Below are 15,782 nucleotides of genomic sequence, written 5' to 3' on the forward strand. Positions count from 1 at the left end.
AAATCAAGGTATTTTTAATTTTTTTTTGGTAAAAATAAAGTTTGGGGTCACCTCCCGCCTCCCACCCCCCACGCGCCCGCCTGCTTGCAGAGAAATACTCACCCAGCTCCCGCGATGCTTCCTCTCAGCTCCGGCAGCCTGTCCTGTGTGAGCGGTCATGTGGTACCGCTCATTACAGTGATGAATATGCGGCTCCACCCCTATTTGGGGAGAAGTAATGAATGCCGGCTTCAGCATCAAAAGCAGGGGACAGCGCTTAACTGTAGCGCTGTCTCCTGCACGTTCCGTGTGGTCCTCAGTCGGCACACGGCTGCCGCACGTGTGCGACGTGAGCACACGGACAACTCCGGTACCGATTTCTCCAGTACCGGAATTATCTGGACGTGTGAGACTGGCCTTAAACACACAGCGTCCAGATGTTACAGCATAGTGGAGGGGATTTCATGAAATCCCGTCTCCACTATGCGGTAAATCACGCAGGCAGTAGACCCGTGTAAACGGACATGCGGCGCGTCTTTTCAGAGTGCAGCATGTCTGTTTACAGTGCGGCGACGCTCCGATGCCGCGCCATAAATTTTCCATAGATAATCATTAGATGCGGTAAAACTTCATCTAATGATTAGTGAAATGCGTAGAAACTGCGTCAATGCAGCTTACTACTCATGTCACATGCCGGCTTACCTGTCCCGCCGCCGGAAGCCCCGCGTCCACTACAGTTCTCGCGGTAAGATAAGTTCTCGCGATAACTTGGCTTACAGCAAGAACTGCCGTGCACGTGACCGGGGGTTATCTCCGGTCACACTAGGCTGGTTCTCACGGTCAGCTAACCGTGAGTGCTAGAATGGAGGTGATCACTGGAGAGTTATCTCCAGCGATCATCTACAAGCTCTGCTATGTCTGGATGTCAGGCATCCAGATGTAGCAGAGCTGGACTCGTCGTGGGACACTCGTTATGGGATATCTGTGGACAGGGAGTATGAATTTGGTTTTTTTTTTTTGCTTTTTTGCACAACGAGGGTCTTCAAGAGGATTCAGCGTACAATAAAGATATGGCCAAAAAGTGTGTGTAATCATTTCATTAAAATGCTTTTTTCTAGTGTCTGTGTTTTATTTACACTTTACTAGGATTAATAATGGATAGTGTTGTGAATTTGGATTCTGGGCTCCCCCGGTGGCCGCTTGTGGAATTGGACTTGTCATCCTCTTTCCTGTTTCACCTGATTCCATCAGTAGTGGGTGTCGCTATTTAAGCTCATTTCTCTGGTGGTTTCTTGCCGGTCAACAATGTTATCTGATGCCTCTCAGTGCTTGTTCCTGCTTCTAGACAACTACTAGATAAGTTGGACTTTTGTCCATGTTTTGTTTTGCCTATTTGTTCCAGTTCACAGCTGAAGTTTTGTTACTGTGTCTGGAAAGCTCTCGTTGATCAGGGATTGCTACTCTGGCGTTATGAGTTAATGCCAGAGTTTAAGGTAATCTCTGGATGGTGTTTTGTTAGTGTTTTCCTGCTGACCATGAAAGTATACTATCTGTCTTCTGCTATCTAGTAAGCGGACCTCAAATTTGCTAAGACTATTTTCCTGCTGCGTTTGTTGTTTCATCTGAACTCACCGTCATTATATGTGGGGGGCTACTGTCTTCTTTGGAATATTTCTCTAGAGGTGAGCCAGGTCTTATATTTCCCTCTGCTAGCTATTTAGGTCTTAGGCCAGAGCTGGGCATCTAGCGATAAATAGGAAATGCTACCTGGCTATTTCTAGTTGTGCGGCAGGCTTAGTTCATGGTCAGTATAGTTCCATCTTCCGAGAGCTTGTCCCTCTATAGGCTTGCTATGATCTCTGCCTGCAGAGATCATGACAGTTTGACCGGCCAATAAAGTGTTAAAGACCCAGGTTGAGAAAGGAGAGTTATAAGAAGTCTGCTGGAATTTTTTTTTTTTTTTCCCTCCAGTCTGTCTTGCTGCAGTCTTTTTTCTCTCTCTCCTCCTAATCTCTGTATGCTCTGTGTGCACCTGACAATAATGGATCTCCAGAGTGTAACTGCGGGTTTGAATAATCTCATCACGAAAGTACAAAATTTACAAGATTTTGTGGTACATGCTCCGGTATCTGAGCCGAGAATTCCTTTGCCGGAGTTCTTCACAGGGAATAGAGCTAGCTTCCAGAATTTCCGAAATAATTGTAAGCTTTATTTGTCCCTGAAGTCTCGTTCAGCTGGAGACCCTGCTCAGCAGGTTAGGATTGTGATTTCCTTGCTCAGGGGTGACCCTCAAGATTGGGCCTTCTCATTGCCAGCAGGGGATCCTGCGTTACGCGATGTGGATGCGTTTTTTCTGGCCTTGGGCTTGCTTTATGAGGAACCTCATTTGGAACTTCAGGCAGAAAAAACTTTGATGGCACTATCTCAGGGGCAAGACGAAGCTGAAGTTTTCTGCCAAAAATTCCGTAAATGGTCTGTGCTTACTCAGTGGAATGAGTGCGCCTTGGCGGCAACTTTCAGAGAAGGTCTCTCTGATGCCGTTAAGGATGTTATGGTGGGGTTCCCTTTGCCTGCAGGTCTGAATGAGTCCATGACAATGGCTATTCAGATTGATAGGCGTCTGCGGGAGCGCAAACCGGTGCACCATCTGGCGGTGTCTATGGAAAAGACGCCAGAAAGTATGCAGTGTGATAGAATTCTGTCCAGGAGCGAGCGACAGAATTTTAGACGGAAGAATGGATTGTGTTTCTATTGTGGGGATTCTACTCATGTTATATCGGCATGCTCTAGGCGTACAAAGAAGCTTGATAAGTCTGTTTCCATTGGCACCATTCAGTCTAAGTTTATTTTGTCTGTAACCCTGATTTGCTCTTTGTCATCCATTGCCACGGACGCCTATGTTGACTCTGGCGCCGCTCTGAGTCTTATGGATTGGTCCTTTGCCAATCGTTGTGGTTTTGATTTAGAGCCTTTGGAGACTCTTATTCCTCTGAAGGGGATTGACTCCACCCCATTGGCTAATAATAAACCACAATACTGGACACAAGTAACCATGCGTATCAATCCGGATCACCAGGAGATTATTCGTTTCCTGGTGCTGTATAATTTACATGACGATTTGGTACTGGGATTGCCATGGTTGCAGTCTCACAACCCAGTCTTGGACTGGAGAGCAATGTCTGTGTTGAGCTGGGGATGTAAGGGTATTCATGGGGACGTACCTTTGGTTTCTATTTCGTCGTCCATTCCCTCTGAAGTCCCTGAGTTCCTCTCTGATTATCAAGACGTCTTTGACGAACCCAAGCTTGGGTCGTTACCTCCGCACCGTGAGTGCGATTGTGCCATAGATTTGATACCGGGTTGTAAATATCCAAAGGGTCGTTTGTTTAATTTGTCTGTGCCGGAACATGCTGCTATGCGGGAATATATAAAGGAGTCTTTGGAAAAGGGACATATTCGTCCATCTTCTTCTCCCTTGGGAGCTGGGTTTTTCTTTGTCTCAAAAAAAGACGGCTCTTTGAGACCATGTATTGATTATCGGCTTCTGAATAAGATCACTGTTAAGTATCAATACCCATTGCCATTGCTTACTGATTTGTTTGCTCGTATAGAGGGTGCTAAGTGGTTCTCTAAAATTGATCTTCGTGGGGCGTATAATTTGGTGCGGATCAGGCAGGGGGATGAGTGGAAGACCGCATTTAATACGCCCGAGGGCCACTTTGAGTATTTGGTCATGCCTTTTGGTCTTTCTAATGCCCCTTCAGTTTTCCAGTCTTTTATGCATGATATTTTCCGCGATTTTCTGGATAAGTTTATGATAATATATCTGGATGATATTCTGATTTTTTCTGATGACTGGGACTCTCATGTCCAGCAGGTCAGGAGAGTTTTTCAGGTTCTGCGGTCTAATTCTTTATGTGTGAAGGGGTCTAAGTGCGTTTTTGGGGTCCAGAAAATTTCCTTTTTGGGGTATATTTTTTCTCCCTCTTCCATTGAGATGGATCCCGTCAAGGTGCAAGCTATTTGTGACTGGACTCAGCCCTCCTCTCTTAAGGGTCTTCAGAGATTTTTGGGCTTTGCCAACTTTTACCGCCGATTTATTGCTGGTTTTTCGGATGTCGTTAAACCACTGACTGATTTGACCAGACAAGGCGCTGATGTTGCTAATTGGTCCCCTCATGCTGTAGAGGCCTTTCAGGAGCTTAAGCGCCGTTTTGCCTCTGCCCCTGTGTTGCGTCAGCCTGATGTGAATCTGCCTTTTCAGGTTGAGGTTGACGCTTCGGAGATCGGAGCTGGGGCAGTGTTGTCGCAGAAAGGTTCCGACTGCTCCGTCATTAGGCCTTGTGCCTTCTTTTCTCGCAAATTTTCGCCCGCAGAGCGGAATTATGATGTTGGGAATCGGGAGCTTTTGGCCATGAAGTGGGCGTTTGAGGAGTGGCGCCATTGGCTCGAGGGGGCTAGGCATCAGGTGGTGGTATTGACTGACCACAAAAATTTGATTTATCTTGAGACTGCCAGACGCCTGAATCCTAGACAGGCGCGCTGGTCTTTATTTTTTTCTCGCTTTAATTTTGTGGTGTCATACCTACCGGGTTCTAAGAATGTTAAGGCAGATGCCCTTTCTAGGAGTTTTGACCCGGACTCTCCTGGTAATTCTGAACCCACAGGTATCCTTAGGGAGGGAGTAATTTTGTCGGCCGTTTCTCCTGATCTGCGGCGGTCCTTGCAAGAGTTTCAGGCGGATAGACCGGATCGTTGTCCGCCTGATAGACTGTTTGTTCCGGATGATTGGACCAGCAGAGTCATCTCTGAGGTACATTCTTCTGCATTGGCAGGTCATCCCGGAATTTTTGGTACCAGGGATTTGGTGGCAAGATCCTTCTGGTGGCCTTCTCTGTCACGAGATGTGCGAGTCTTTGTGCAGTCATGTGACGTTTGTGCTCGGGCCAAGTCTTGTAGTTCTCGGGCTAGCGGACTGCTGTTGCCCTTGCCTATTCCTAAGAGGCCTTGGACACACATCTCGATGGATTTTATTTCAGATCTGCCTGTTTCCCAGAAGATGTCTGTCATCTGGGTGGTCTGTGACCGTTTCTCTAAAATGGTCCATTTGGTTCCTCTGCCCAAGTTGCCTTCTTCTTCTGAGTTGGTTCCTCTGTTTTTTCAGAATGTTGTCCGATTGCACGGTATTCCTGAGAATATTGTTTCTGACAGAGGTACCCAATTTGTGTCTAGATTTTGGCGGGCATTCTGTGCTAGGATGGGCATAGATTTGTCTTTTTCATCTGCTTTTCACCCTCAGACTAATGGCCAGACCGAGCGGACTAATCAGACCCTTGAGACATATCTGAGGTGTTTTGTCTCTGCTGACCAGGATGATTGGGTTGCTTTTTTGCCATTGGCAGAGTTCGCCCTCAATAATCGGGCCAGTTCTTCCACCTTGGTGTCCCCGTTTTTCTGTAATTCGGGGTTTCACCCTCGATTTTCCTCCGGTCAGGTGGAATCCTCGGATTGTCCTGGAGTGGATGCGGTGGTGGAGAGATTGCATCACATCTGGGGGCAGGTTATGGACAATTTGAAGTTGTCCCAGGAGAAGACTCAGCGTTTTGCCAACCGTCATCGTCGTGTTGGTTCTCGGCTTTGTGTTGGAGATTTAGTGTGGTTGTCTTCTCGTTTTGTCCCTATGAGGGTCTCTTCTTCTAAGTTTAAACCTCGGTTCATCGGCCCTTATAGAATATTGGAGATTCTTAATCCTGTTTCTTTCCGTTTGGACCTCCCTGCGTCCTTTTCCATTCATAACGTTTTTCATCGGTCGTTATTGCGCAGGTATGAGGTACCTGTTGTACCTTCAGTTGAGCCTCCTGCTCCGGTGTTGGTTGAGGGTGAGTTGGAGTACGTTGTGGAGAAAATTTTGGACTCTCGTGTTTCCAGACGGAAACTCCAGTATCTGGTCAACTGGAAGGGTTACGGCCAGGAGGATAATTCTTGGGTCAATGCATCTGATGTTCATGCTTCTGATCTTGTTCGTGCCTTCCATAGGGCTCATCCTGGTCGCCCTGGTGGATCTGGTGAGGGTTCGGTGCCCCCTCCTTGAGGGGGGGGTACTGTTGTGAATTTGGATTCTGGGCTCCCCCGGTGGCCGCTTGTGGAATTGGACTTGTCATCCTCTTTCCTGTTTCACCTGATTCCATCAGTAGTGGGTGTCGCTATTTAAGCTCATTTCTCTGGTGGTTTCTTGCCGGTCAACAATGTTATCTGATGCCTCTCAGTGCTTGTTCCTGCTTCTAGACAACTACTAGATAAGTTGGACTTTTGTCCATGTTTTGTTTTGCCTATTTGTTCCAGTTCACAGCTGAAGTTTTGTTACTGTGTCTGGAAAGCTCTCGTTGATCAGGGATTGCTACTCTGGCGTTATGAGTTAATGCCAGAGTTTAAGGTAATCTCTGGATGGTGTTTTGTTAGTGTTTTCCTGCTGACCATGAAAGTATACTATCTGTCTTCTGCTATCTAGTAAGCGGACCTCAAATTTGCTAAGACTATTTTCCTGCTGCGTTTGTTGTTTCATCTGAACTCACCGTCATTATATGTGGGGGGCTACTGTCTTCTTTGGAATATTTCTCTAGAGGTGAGCCAGGTCTTATATTTCCCTCTGCTAGCTATTTAGGTCTTAGGCCAGAGCTGGGCATCTAGCGATAAATAGGAAATGCTACCTGGCTATTTCTAGTTGTGCGGCAGGCTTAGTTCATGGTCAGTATAGTTCCATCTTCCGAGAGCTTGTCCCTCTATAGGCTTGCTATGATCTCTGCCTGCAGAGATCATGACAGGATAGGCGTCTTATTGACGCCTCGCCATTATTAACCGGGCTTAATGTCACCTAAGGTGTCATTAACCCCTTATTACCCCATATCCCACCACTACTCGGGAGTGGGAAGAGAGAGGCTAAGCGCCGGAATTGGCGCATCTTACAGATGCGCCATTTCTGGGGCGGCTGGGGGCTGGTATTTGTAGTCGGGGGGGGGGGGCGGGCAATATCCATGGTCCCTCTCTAGGCTATGAATATCAGCCTGCAGCTGTCTGCGTAGCTTTTCTGGCTATAAATTATAGGGGGACCCCACATCATTTTTTTTGGGGGGTCCCCCTATTTTTATAGCCAGTAAAGGCTACGCAGACAGCTGCGGGCTGATATTCATAGCCTGGGAAGCTCCATGGGTGTTAACCCCTTCCCAGGCTACGAATATCAGTCCCCCAGTCGCTGGCTTTCCCTCTCTGGCGCAGAAAATTGCGCAGGAGCCCACGCCATTTTTTTATTTTTTTTTAAATTAAACATATTGCATTTAAGGCCGGGGTAAATACCAGACACTTCCGCGGGCACTCAGGACCGGAGCGTTCAGCTGCATAGAAATACATGCAGCCGCACACTCTGGTCCCGAGTGCCCGCGGCAGTGCCGGGTATTGAAGCGAGAGACTTGTGTGAGTTTCTTGCGTGTGTGACCCCGGCCTAACGCAGATTTCATGGGTGTGTGTGTCTTTATTTAAGGCTGGGATCACACATGCGAGAAACTCGGACGAGTCTCGCATCTTAATACCCGGCACTGCCGCCAGCACTCGGGCCCGAGCGTACGGCTGCATAGAAATACATTAAACAGCACGCTCTGCTCCCGAGTGCCTGCGGCAGTGCCGGGTATTAAGATGCGAGACTCTTCCGAGTTTCTCGCATCTGTGATCCATCTATCGTATCCATCTATCTATCTATCTATCTATCTATCTATCGTATCCATCTATCTATCATATCGTATCTATCATATCGGACCTATCTATCTATCTATCGTATCCCTCTATCTTATCTATCGTATCCATCTATCTATCATATCGTATCTATCATATCATACCTATCTATCGTATCTACCTATCGTATCTATCTATCTATTGTGTCCATCTATCTATCATATCGTATCTATCTATCATATCGTATCTATCATATCGTATCTATCATACCGTATCTATCATATCTATCTATCGTATCTATCTATCATATCCATCTATCTATCGTATCCATCTATTATATCGTATCTATCGTATCTATCTATTGTATCCATCTATTATATTGTATCCATCTATCGCATCCATCTATCGTATCCATCTATCGTATCCATCTATCGTATCTATTAGATATATCGATAAATAGATAATAAATTATCTATCAATATATCTATATATAGATAGATATATTTATAGATAGATATATCAGTAGATAATAGATAGATATATCGATAGATAGATACCATAGATAAATACGATAGATAGATGGATATGATAGATAGATAGATATCTATCGTATCTATCTAGCTTTGTGTGTAAACATTATTCTTCAATGGAGTATGTACTGTAAATGAAGAGGTTGGACAAGAAATGACATCACAATTCTTTTTTTTTGGTATATCTTTATTTAGCTTACAAAAACACACACAAATCCGCATGAAAAAAACACAAGAAAAAAGCATGTAAAAACGCATGTAAAAACGCATCAAAAAGGCAGGTGACCTGCCTGTGACCTCAGGTGCAGATTTGGTGCAGATTTTACCTGCGTCAAATCCTGAGCAAATCCTGATACAATCCTGAACGTGGAAACATACCCTCACAGGACTCCTCGATTTTCTTTATGCTGAAGATGGTTCTTAAAGGGAACCTGTCACCCCGTTTTTTCCGTATGAGATAAAAATACCGTTAAATAGGGCCTGAGCTGTGCATTACAATAGTGTATTTTGTGGACCCCGATTTCCCACCTATGCTGCCGAAATACGTTACCAAAGTAGCCGTTTTCGCCTGTCAATCAGGCTGGTCTGGTCAGATGGGCGTGGTGTCTTCCCCCAGATCTTGCTTAGTTTTCCGTTGGTGGCGTAGTGGTTTGCGCATGCCCAAGTCCAGAATCCACTGCACAGGGGAGGGAAAAGAGCGCGATCTGCGCTATTCCCCTGGTGATCGGTGGGGGCGGCCATCTTCCTGTGGCCGCGCGTGCGCAGATTGAGCGCTCTGCTGCCCGGGGCTTCAGGAAAATGGCCGCGGGATGCCGCGCGTGCGCAGATGGAGATCACGGCGGCCATTTTCCTGAAGCAGAGTTCGCATCTGTGAAACTAGTTCCTGTAAAACAGACTATTTACACTGTTTACTAATTAGATTTACATTTTTGATGGATGCCTAATAACTATTCATTATTGTCTAATAACTAAACCTGTAACATAGCACAATATTCACAAGTTGTGTAATCTTCCCCATAGAGCAGTATTCACCAAATGCGGAAATCATGAGCAGGGGAGTAGCAATTTCCACTTGTAAGTCACAGACTGAGAACTTAAAAAGAGGTGAAAAGCTAAAGAGCATACCGTTAAACAACCCATGAGACTCTGTTCAAACGGTCTTTGAAAAGCTCGAGGATCTCCACACCAGTCCAAAAGCTCTGTAGCTGCATTGTGAAAATTTGCTGGGTTCTGTAAGTGCTGAAAGAGACGGAAACGTAGTTGTCAGACAACCACACCATGTGAAAGTCAACTAGAGACAGTATGCAATGAATAAAGCTGCCTAATATAAGAAATCATGATGATTTTCCATTCTATATAAAAAGAAAAAAGTGAACATCAATTTTAGTAAATCTGTATTTAAAAAAGAAAAATTGGCATTATTACAATGGATGGATGTACGGTATCTACTGGTGCTATTTACTAGATAATATGGCAGAGAAAAATCTAATATCCCCTTACTTAAAGGGAATCTGCCAGTATGATCAACCCCCCTAAGCCGTCTATATGGGCATGTAGGTCATAGGAAGCTTGATAAAATTATACATTGCTATCTGCATCCCAATGTCTTATTTCAGAGAAATCACATTTTTATTATATGTAAATGAGCTGTTAAGATCTATGGACCGGACATAGATTTCCCTGAAAATTCACCTCCAGAGCTTATTTTAACATTGAGGAGAAATGCAGATGTGTTTGCAATGTGACGAAGCTCAGCTCTGCTGTATTGTGTTGGTTGTAATCACACACACCTCTGCAGTGAGATCGGGAGAGCAGCCATCACATATCACACCACCTTTAATTTAAATCAATCTCTGGAGGCGGAGTCTCATGCAGATCAGTGTCCGATGCATAGTCCTGAACAGCTCATTTACATATAAGAACAACATGGATTTCTCTGGAATAAGACATCAGATCGCAGATATCAAGGTATAATTGTATTCAGCTTCCTATGACCTACAGTATATGCCCACATAGACGGCTTAGAAGGGTTGATCTTACTGGTAGATTCCCTTTAACTCCCTTAACGTCCAATGACGGATATATCCAACATTGGATGCCTCCCCCCTGTTTGGTGCGGGCTCCGGCAATGAGTCTGCACCTTTTCCGGTACATGACAGCTGATCTGGTCAACTGTCATGTGCCCCTAACTGCCGCGAGTGGAATCGCAATCTACCTGTGGCTGTTAACATGTTAAATGCCACTGTCAAACTCCGAAAGCTTAGCGTTAGCGGCGCCTGTACTGTGCTCTAATTTTTCGGGCATGCGCCGTGCACGCTGCCCCGGAACTCACATCAGCTGATGTACTGATATCGCGCCTGCGTGTAGCAGAGGCCCCAGATCCCGTCCCGCAGTGTGTTATGATGTATTCACACTGCGGGGCTTGGAATCTGGCACTGTGCGCACTTGATGTAAGTTCCAGGGCAGCGCGCACGGCGCGTGCCTGACAAATAATTGCAGAGCGCCGGTGACGGCACAAGACAGAGAGGAGGTGGCGCCCAGTGAGATGGACGGCTGCGAGGCACTTGAGTCAGGGGAAGAAAAACGTAACCCCCCGGACTCAACACAGGTATGGCGCGCAATTTATAAAAGTGAATATTTCAGCGTTATTAGGGATCAAAAACATAAGAGCCACCTTCACAGAATGCAGCCTTAGTGCTGCTGAAGGAGGCTCTTTTACCTTAATAGGCCCTGGGGGGGGTGACCGGTTCCCTTTAAGGGTTTAAGGTTTGATTCCTTTGTTTGGTTATTTTACTTGGCCATTTGAAGGTAGCCAATCCTAACATCCTGTAGCTACGAGTAAGGGAAAATGTACTGAATACAGTTTCAATCTTGACTTCTACTGGGGTCAAGCTCTTATTATAGCAATGCTTGATCCAAGGAAGCTTCCCTGCAATACGCTGGAGACTACCATCCAGAGAGATGACATAAATTATGATATCATAGAGCGTTGCAAAAGGACTATTCAGAATCATGGAAACTGATGAAAGGTATCAATCTATCTATTTAATCATCTAAGGGTCACTTCCGTCTGTTTGTCTGTCACGGAAATCCCGCGTCACTGATTGGTCGCGGCCGGCCGCGACCAATCAGCGACGGGCACAGTCCAGCCGCGAATTCGCCCTTCCCTACTCCCATCCAGTCAGTGCCCCCTCCCTACTCCCCTCCAGTCAGTGCCCCCATTGCGGTTTAGCAGTCCGTTAAACGGACTGCGTTACACCGCAGCATAATGCGGTGTAACGCAGTCCGTTAACGCTGCTATTAACCCTGTGTGACCAACTTTTTACTATTGATGCTGCCTATGCAGCATCAATAGTAAAAAGATCTAATGTTAAAAATAATAAAAAATCATTATATTCTCACCTTCCCGCGCCTTTCATGCGACGCTCCGGTCCCAAGAATGCATTGCAGCAATGACCGGAGATGAAGTAACGGTCTTGCGAGACCGCTACATCATCACGTGTTATTGCCGCAATGCATTCTTGGGACCGGAGCGTCGCGAGGAGCATTGCTAAACGCCTGGGCTGGATACGGGGGCCGCCGGAAGGTGAGTAGATAACTATTTTTTATTTTAATTGTTTTTTTTAACAGGGATATGGTGCCCACATTGCTATATACTACTTCGCCTGTGTTAGATACTACGTGGGCTGTGTTATATACTGCATGGGCTGTGTTATATACTGAGTGGCCTGTGTTGTATACTATGTGGGCTGTGCTATATACGTGGCTGTGCAATATACTACGTGGCTGGGCAATATACTACGTGGGCTGTGTTATATACTACGTGGGCTGTGTTATATACTGCGTGGGCTGTGCTATATACTACTATACATATTCTAGAATACCCGATGCGTTAGAATCGGGCCACCATCTAGTGAACACATAATTGGATAACAGATGTCAGTAATCTGTGTCCGCTGGGAGCTGACAGGTAAGAAAGTAAAATTGATCAGTAAACGACACAGAAGCTCAGGAGTGTTATGTAAAGCAACATGAAAATCTTGACAATGGTAAACATGTAAGGCTATAGATGTAAGAATGTCGAGACTAACATCTTGTGTCATAGTAAAGCCTTCCAATTTATATTATGTATCTCCTGGCCCTTCTTTGATTAGCTAAACAATACAGAGGAACCCGGTTTCTCAGGTTTCTGAAGAACAAATAAACTATAATTAACACTAAGCTCTACTGCCAGATACACTCTGTATCAGATTTGTGCCATCTTTCTGCCCTCCCTTAAGGCCCCGTCACACATAGCGACGCTGCAGCGATATAGACAACGATGCCGATCGCTGCAGCGTCGCTGTTTAGTCGCTGTGTGGTCGCTGGAGAGCTGTCACACAGACCGCTCTCCAGCGACCAACGATGCCGAGGTCCCCGGGTAACCAGGGTAAACATCGGGTTACTAAGCGCAGGGCCGCGCTTAGTAACCCGATGTTTACCCTGGTTACCAGTGTAAAATGTAAAATAACAAACAGTACATACTCACCTTCGCGTCCCCCGGCGTCCGCTTCCTGCACTGACTGTGCGCCGGCCCTAACAGCAGAGCGGTGACGTCACCGCTGTGCTGTACTTTCACTTTCCGGCCGGCAGTCAGTCAGTGCGGGAAGCGGACGGCAAGGGACCTGACGGGCACCGGAATGTGAGTATGTACTGTTTGTTTTTTTTTACATTTACGATGGTAACCAGGGTAAACATCGGGTTACTAAGCGCGGCCCTGCACTTAGTAACCCGATGTTTAACCTGGTTACCAGTGAAGACATCGCTGAATCCGTGTCACACACACCGATTCAGCGATGTCAGCGGGACCTCAATGACCAAAAAAAGGTCCAGGCCATTCCGACACGACCAGCAATCTCACAGCAGGGGCCTGGTCGCTGCTACGTGTCAAACATAGCGAGATCGCTACTGAGGTCGCTGTTGCGTCACAAAACTTGTGACTCAGCAGCGATCTCGCTAGCGATCTCGCTTAGTGAGACGGGGCCTTTAGGACAGATTCAGATAAGATTTTTTAACCAGAAAAATAACACAGATCATTTTTCATCCATGTTGTCATCTGTATGCCATTGATATTTCATCTGTATGCCAGTTTTTTCCATTCATATGGCATCTGTTTTATATATCACCATTTAAAAATATAATAGGCCAAATATAGTTGCCCATTTTTGGAGAGGGATCAGGAGAATTACTTTTTTTTTTTTTTTTTTTTACAGATCACCCAGTTACTTTCTCATCTGCCATCTCGTTTCTATATCACGGTGACATTCCCTTTAAGTCACACAGAACTTCTCTCTTCCAGAATTACCTTGTTAAAGGGATGCTAACATAAGAACAGGACCTATAGTTAGGCTATTGTGTTGAATTTTTATTTTTTTTTTAAAAGTGGAACTTTTTTTTTCTCTATCACAATTTGTATTAAAAACTTTGCAGTTTCACAATGGCAACTGGTACTTTTTTTTTTTTAGACTAAAATCCTGATGAGTGAACAATACCTCTTATGACCCCTTATGGCTTGATCAATTCCTTGGATATCTTTTTGTATCCCTTTTCTGTTTTATACAGTTCAACTACCTTTTCCCGTAGTTCCGTTGACAATTCTTTGGCTTTCCCCATGACTCACAATCCACAAAAGTGAGTGGCTGGATGAAAGATACAAGAGTCTGTCTGGACCCCAGAAACTCACTCAGCTTTTATGCACAAACACTGATTACAAGCAAACAGGTCACATGTGAGGATGTTACCTTTAGTACACATTCAAAGCCATTTGTGTCAACTTCTGTGCATGTTATCAGGCCAAAATCACCAGGGTGTGTGAACTTTTGATCAGGGTCATTTAGATGTTTTGGGGTGTCAGTTTTGGGTTGTCATTATGATTTAAAAAGAGAAACCACAGCATTTTGACAATAAATGGCTTCGCCCAACCACTAAACATGAGTGGAGAAAAAGTTTTGGCGTTATCATTCATATTCTCTGAAAAAAGGCCAAGAAAGCAAAAATTCTGCTGGGGCATGTAAACTTTTGAGCAAAACTGTATATCTATTCTAGCTATTCTATTCTGTCGGGTCACTGTGTGATTTTACTGTACGCGGCAGTTTAATTGCCAGCTTTTCCAAGGACATTGGTGTGTAAAAATTGGACGTCACTACCATGGTCCGAGTGTCGTGCAATTTTTTTCCTCACACCCATTGACTTGCATTGGCGATCACAGCATGCTGCAATTTTTTTTCTTAGTCCGATTTCAGCTGAGAAAAAAAAAAATCACAGATGAGTTGTGACTCCTAGATTAACATTGGTCAGAATGCAATTCGATTTTTTAAATTACACTCGTCTGTTTTCCTCGCAGATTAGTATGAGCCCTTATATGAAAACTTTTCCTGACAGGACAGGAAGTAGAAGTCTAAAAAGCCCCAACGGCCAGTGTGAACATTTGTTAATCAATGTAACATTTTTACAGAAAAAAATAAGGATTTAAATGATAGGTCATTTTCTGACAATAGCTTCCATTGAATGCTGCAGGAGCCTGCAACCCAGCTATATGGAGAGGGTTAGGATTTCCATCAAGGGAATTCTGTTTTCGAAAAGTAGATTTAATTTTTCAAAATAACTTTCTGGGTTCTGCAGAATACAAAGTTATAGTGGCCCATACAGATCCTCATAGAAATTTCTGGTCTGTCTTCCATGCGGCTTGAGAGGGGGCCCCCGCACACTGACATAGGAAAAAAATAGCAGTGAAAAGTCAGAACCTATTTCAAAACCCCCACCCCCAATTTCTCACTCCGCATTCTTTTCATTGCTTTCTACTTGCTTTTTTTCTTTCAAGTATTCCTTCTGTTTTCTAAAACTCTACTTGTATATATACACTATTTCTGTATTGGTCCTACATCTCCAATTACTGTAATTTAACTTATTCCTTTGTGTTCTGGAGGACTAGAGAGCACTCACAAGACAGATGTATGCTGATGGAAGCAAGAAAAATCATCATGCATTAAGGTATTTCCTAGGAACGCGCTTTTCCCAAGAATCGTGTAGTGTAAACAGGCTGTCGCTTACCCGGAGATCGAACACAATGCTCATTCATTAGGTGAAGTAATCCTTTAGCTTAGTTTAAGGCCGGCCTCACACTAGCGAGTTTTACGGACGTATTAGCGCATAAACTACGTCCGTAAAATACGCATTGCACACGGCCCAATGAATCTCTATGGCCCAGCTCCTATCTGCCGTATATTACACATCTGTAATATACGGTCTTGTACGGCCGTAGAAAATCGCAGCATGCTGCGTTTGTCACCGTATTGCGCAAAAAAATCGCCAATGAAAGTCTATGGGGGCGAGAAAAATACGGATTCCACACGGACCAGCAGTGTGACTTGCGAGAAATACGCAGAGGTGTTAGTGAAAAGCCGGTAATTCAATTGCCGGCTTTTCATTTCTCCTTCACAAACCCTACAGGATATGAGACATGGTTTACATACAGTAAACCATATCTCATATCCCTTTTTTTCTGCATATTCC

The 15,782-nt window shown here is 44.9% G+C and overlaps 1 protein-coding gene across 7 annotated transcripts in view; it reads right to left on the bottom strand.

Moving 5' to 3' along the window:
- Positions 1-15,782, bottom strand: part of ZMIZ1 (zinc finger MIZ-type containing 1) — a 626,177-nt gene that overhangs the window by 149,056 nt on the left and 461,339 nt on the right. For all 7 annotated transcript variants that reach the window (XM_077259396.1, XM_077259401.1, XM_077259397.1 and 4 more), the window contains one exon: positions 9,357-9,470. In XM_077259396.1, the coding sequence (XP_077115511.1) occupies positions 9,357-9,470 (114 nt within the window). The remainder of the gene's footprint in view (positions 1-9,356; positions 9,471-15,782) is intronic.

The sequence above is a fragment of the Ranitomeya variabilis genome, chromosome 4 (assembly GCF_051348905.1).
Source record: "Ranitomeya variabilis isolate aRanVar5 chromosome 4, aRanVar5.hap1, whole genome shotgun sequence".
Taxonomy (NCBI): domain Eukaryota; kingdom Metazoa; phylum Chordata; class Amphibia; order Anura; family Dendrobatidae; genus Ranitomeya; species Ranitomeya variabilis.